General features: G+C 47.8%; 1 protein-coding gene across 1 annotated transcript in view; it reads right to left on the reverse strand.

Moving 5' to 3' along the window:
• Positions 1-4,144, reverse strand: part of LOC116847192 (aquaporin AQPAn.G-like) — a 44,619-nt gene extending 40,475 nt beyond the window's left edge. Inside the window, exons 1-2 of the mRNA XM_032821927.1 lie at positions 2,189-4,144; positions 441-567 (exon numbers count right to left, since the gene is read on the reverse strand). Coding sequence (XP_032677818.1) covers positions 441-567; positions 2,189-2,293 — 232 coding nt within the window. The 5' untranslated portion in view covers positions 2,294-4,144. The remainder of the gene's footprint in view (positions 1-440; positions 568-2,188) is intronic.
• Positions 4,145-4,665: the final 521 nt, after the last annotated feature.

Consider the following 4,665-nt stretch of genomic DNA (forward strand, 5'->3'; position numbering starts at 1 on the left):
TATATATATATATATATATATATTAGCAAATCTTTTAGCTATCACAACTAAATAACTTTGTTATAAAGGCAAGAAAATTTGCTCCTGTAGTTAATACTTTTAGTTGTCCATATATTAGCAAATCTTTTTTTTCCGTGAGCGGAACAGAGACTTTGTCAAAGTGAGATCGCTCTTCTTCGACTCTGTCTTCCCCGGTTTTCCACGCAGTATATAAGTCTCGCCGTTTACAATAACTAGGTGGCGTTACTCATATCTTACAATTTGATTCAAATCGTTCTCTCTGTGTAGGATCAAAATTTTGACTCGGGAAGTGGCGAATAAAATCTCCTCGCCGAGCAATGTATCTTCGGAATGGCCATATTTTCGGCGCGATAAGACATCGACGAAACGAAGCCGGGAAGCGCAGGATGCAATACTTTAAATTAGCATGCGGGACTTACGGCGATATTTTTCCAGATCGTATTCCCCCTCCTCCTTCACCGTCATCGCCGATGCATGACGCTGCGCTCGCTCATTTTCCACGTATCCTTCGGGGAACACCGTGGACACGTTCATCCCGCTAGGCTTCTGAAACCGCAGCATTTTGTTACGATTACGAGTCCGTGATATCCTTGATCCTTGAGTCAGCCGTGCTTTCCAAGCGTTCTCAGTTGCTCGAGGCTCCGGCTTTTTTTAGAGGATCAGAACAATAACGATCTCTCAATTATCTCACCGCCGATAGACGCACTCGCCGCGATGTGACTGCATTCTTTATCGACGTCGCGATTGTATCAGAGCAGTTGCTAATCCGTCGTCTAAATTCGTCGTATTAGCGCCTTAACGTCGCGCCGCGTACCAAGCTCGACAATCAAAGGACTTCTTAACGTGAACATTAAATGATGTGTGAAAGATAATTTTGCGTGTAATTAGCCAACGTAACGACGTGGCGTATATTGCTAATTCGAGTGCTGGTCAAGCGTCTTAAATCAGGTTTTCAAATTGCTAATTTGTCATCTAAATTCGTTATATTAGCGCTAAATTCGTTGTAGCGCCTGAACCGCGCCAAATTCGATGAAGATGATTAAGGGGCTTTTTAACGTGAATAATAAGTGATTTACGTGAAAAATAAATTCGCCAACGTAAAACGACGTTGCGTATATTGCCGAATAATTTAAGTGCGTGTCTGTCAAGTGTTCCAAGTCGAGTTTTAGAAAATAAATTTACGAAATTACTGGATCTGAAGTAACGACATGTCTTACAATAAAATCTACCAGGCAATAAAATCAAAAGGCGAGCAGAAAAAGAGCTATACAACGTTCGCGAGATACTGTCCTTCATCTATTTTATTGTCGCAAAAATAATGCACGCTCGACCGATTTTAGAGTCACCATTTGACCAATAAAAACCTAGTTAATGTATCATAGTTCTTCCTTTTTCTCTGATCATCACGATTTGGTCTCTACCGTACTTTGCAGGATCACAAAGTGGAAGGCCCCGAAAATCTGCATAAGCGTGTAAATCTCGGGAATTGCATAAATCGCGTCGAACATTTCCATAAATGGCCGCCGCCGACGCTTCTCACGACTTATTTTATATTCTTAGCCGCGAATTATACAGGGTGTCTTAATATATATATTGGGATATATATATATATATATATATATATATATATATATATATATCACGTCATAAATTCTGACTCACACATTTCACAGGCGCACGACGACAAGGCGCTCATATCGCTTCTATCGCCACGTCATAATTATCTCGGCCGCGCCGAAATATCACGGTTTGCCCAAGCGACGCAAACAAAAGACAAGCGCGTAACTTATCCCTCTCGTTTGCGGGAGGAGAGAGCAATCGAATCCGCGCGCGAGTAGGCAATAAAAAGAACTGATAACAGCAACTTCGCCATGCGGCGCGAGCCGTGATTTACGATCGACATTTTCAGCGCCCAACACAGCCGCCGCGTCCAATTTCGTAGGCGCGCGCCGAACGCGTCTCGAGATTGGCCTGCACGCTTTCCCCGCTGCGAGAACCACCCTCGGAGGCTCTCCTATCCCGAAAGCAGTCGCGCGGAACGTGCGAAGAGTGCGTCCGCGGGCCACTTTCACCACCACCGTCCCCAGCACTGACCACCATCCCCTTGTCGTTCTCCCTGATAATTCGGCGAAAGAAGGTGCCTCGGAGAGACCGCGGTAAGATTCACCTTCGGGCGACGATTTAAGCCGAACCTCTTGGTGGCCGAGTTGAAGACGAGAAACTCGCGCCACAGGCTGATGTAAGAGGTCCTTTCGCCGCCGGGACGCTGCATCCCCCGGCTGCCAGGCTCTGCCACGGGCAATCCGCGAGCCACCCGTCGCTGCCACCGTCGCCACCGCTGCCGCTACTGCCGCCACCGTCGGCCATCCACCCCACCACGAAAGTTTAACCTGCGTCGGACAGCGACGACCGCGGTCAGGACTACCTCGCGACGATCGGCGGCTGACCACTGCGAGGGATATCGCGATCCCCGACGCCGACGATCCAGCCTGACACCCCCGGCTCGTGGTTGGCGGTGGTGGTGGCGATGGTGGTGGTGGTGGTGGTTGGTGGTGCACTTGATGACCTTGGCAGCGACCTCGCGTTTACATTGCGTGACGTGCTGCTTACAACGTTTCGGTTGCATCTGCTGTGCGGTTTGCAGCGTCGTCCTCGTTGGAATTGCGATCAATCGTGCAAGAAGAAAACTGAAAGATTGGTCTTTAAATTCTGAAAAAAGAATAGAAACAGAACGGTTGTTGCAGGTTGAAGCCTGAGGATTACTTCGACTTGCAAATTCCGGTGTCGTCGCAAAGCGATTATTTTTGCCTTTGTTATTTTCTTAGTTAAAAACACCCTTCTCTTTTTCTACTCTAAATCCTGTAATGTCTGATGACTTCGTCTTATTTTTAAAAATTAAAAATCCAAAAGAAATACACCCGACTTGCTGAGAATATCCGCTGAGTTTTGAGTTCTTCAGTGTTGTTGTAATAACGATTTTTCTTTTTAACTATAAACGCGCTTCTTTTTTTCTTTTTCAGACTCTATAACGTCTGACGATTCTTGTTTTAAAACGGCGAAGCCAGGTGAGACACACTTGACATTGCCGAGGACCTTGCCCTGAGCGTCCGTTGAGTTTTATACTCTTCTTCCTCGTCGGCGACCTTTGGCTTTTCGCGAGCCAAATCGCGGGCGTTATAAACAGCGAGCATCAAGGCCACTGATAAAAGGTCCCGTCAGTGAAAGGACTCCACGGCGGTGATCTCCGATCGCGGATCGACTTCCGGTCATCGTCTGCAGCGCGGCGGTCGCAATTACTCTCCGCTCCTCTCCCCCGCGTCGCATTTACAATCAGATGCCGGCTGCGATATTATTCCGCAACTGGGTCGACAGACTCGCGCGATTTTCCCAACTGTTAACGACACGGCAGCTCAGAGCTCGCCTTTCGCGAGCGAAGAGCAAGATCGTTGCAAACCTCGACCGATCGATCGAGCCCTGACTAAAGGCTCGAAGACAACGAAGAGTTATCTCGGCGCTATCCCTCAGAGAGAGCTATCTTGATGGCAGTCTCCTCACCGTTAATTACCATCACAAGATTAAATCTGACACATATACATACATTCTGTGCACGCGTTTATCTAGCTTCGCACATGCATAACGAACGAAGGGGGTTCTTCCATTTCTCGATTCTCTCGACCCCATTCTCTCCTTTAACGTGACGCACACAGTGTGACACAATTCGACGCGGCTCACTTCAATTAAAACCCATCTCATTCCACCCCGTCCCATTTAATTTGTTCCGACGCGATCTAATTAATTTTTTTTATTTAATTTCATTGAAAGGATTCCACGCCTCAAGGACTCGCCTTCGCAGCCGCGCGGTCTCGCGACACACCTTTTTTCCCCGTGCACAACTCGACTAATTTACGGAATTTAATTAATTAAGGCGCCGTGCGCCGCGAGCCAGGGCCGCGCCGATATTTCATCCGTTCCTTTTCGGAAGCCGCGCGCGTCCACGAAGGCCGAAGCCTTTGAGGACCCGGCGATTGAGTTATTTCGTTAGTGGTGTTGCGACTCCTGCGCAATCCCGCCGGCGTTCTATTTCGCAGCCGCTAACTGACACTACGGCGGCGGTGAGCTCGCGTGCAGATAAAGCCGCGATAATTAGCATACGTGAGGTCAGCCGATAGACATGATTCCGCTGGCCGCCGCGGAACGTCATATACATAGTCCCGCACTCTTTCTTGCACTCCGTCGTGTAACGATCCGCCTGCGACACGGAGAATCGCAGGATTCGCGCTTTCGGAATTCGCGCGTGGCACGCGCCTCCATGGACTTCCCGGCGCGGGGAAAACAATTCGGGTAACCGAACGGAGACCAGACGGAAAGCCTTTCGCCGACGAGAGATAATAGGCCTATTCTTTGTAGCTGCACTGTTGAACCAGTGCAATAAGTTAGAGTGAGAAAAGAGTATATTTGTCTCACTTCAATATATTGCACCAGTTCAGCAGTGCAGCTACAAAGAACAGGCCTAATCCGAGGAAAATGTATCTAGTAGAGCAGATTTTAAGACTAGTAGCTAGATAGTAATGACTAGATAAGTTTCCCAGCCAATTACATAATAGTTCGTGACTGGCTAAATATTCCTATTCAGTCTTTTGAATG

This window comes from Odontomachus brunneus, unplaced genomic scaffold, assembly GCF_010583005.1.
Source record: "Odontomachus brunneus isolate Ranch 3 - 2012 unplaced genomic scaffold, Obru_v1 Obru_scaffold_075, whole genome shotgun sequence".
NCBI lineage: Eukaryota > Metazoa > Arthropoda > Insecta > Hymenoptera > Formicidae > Odontomachus > Odontomachus brunneus.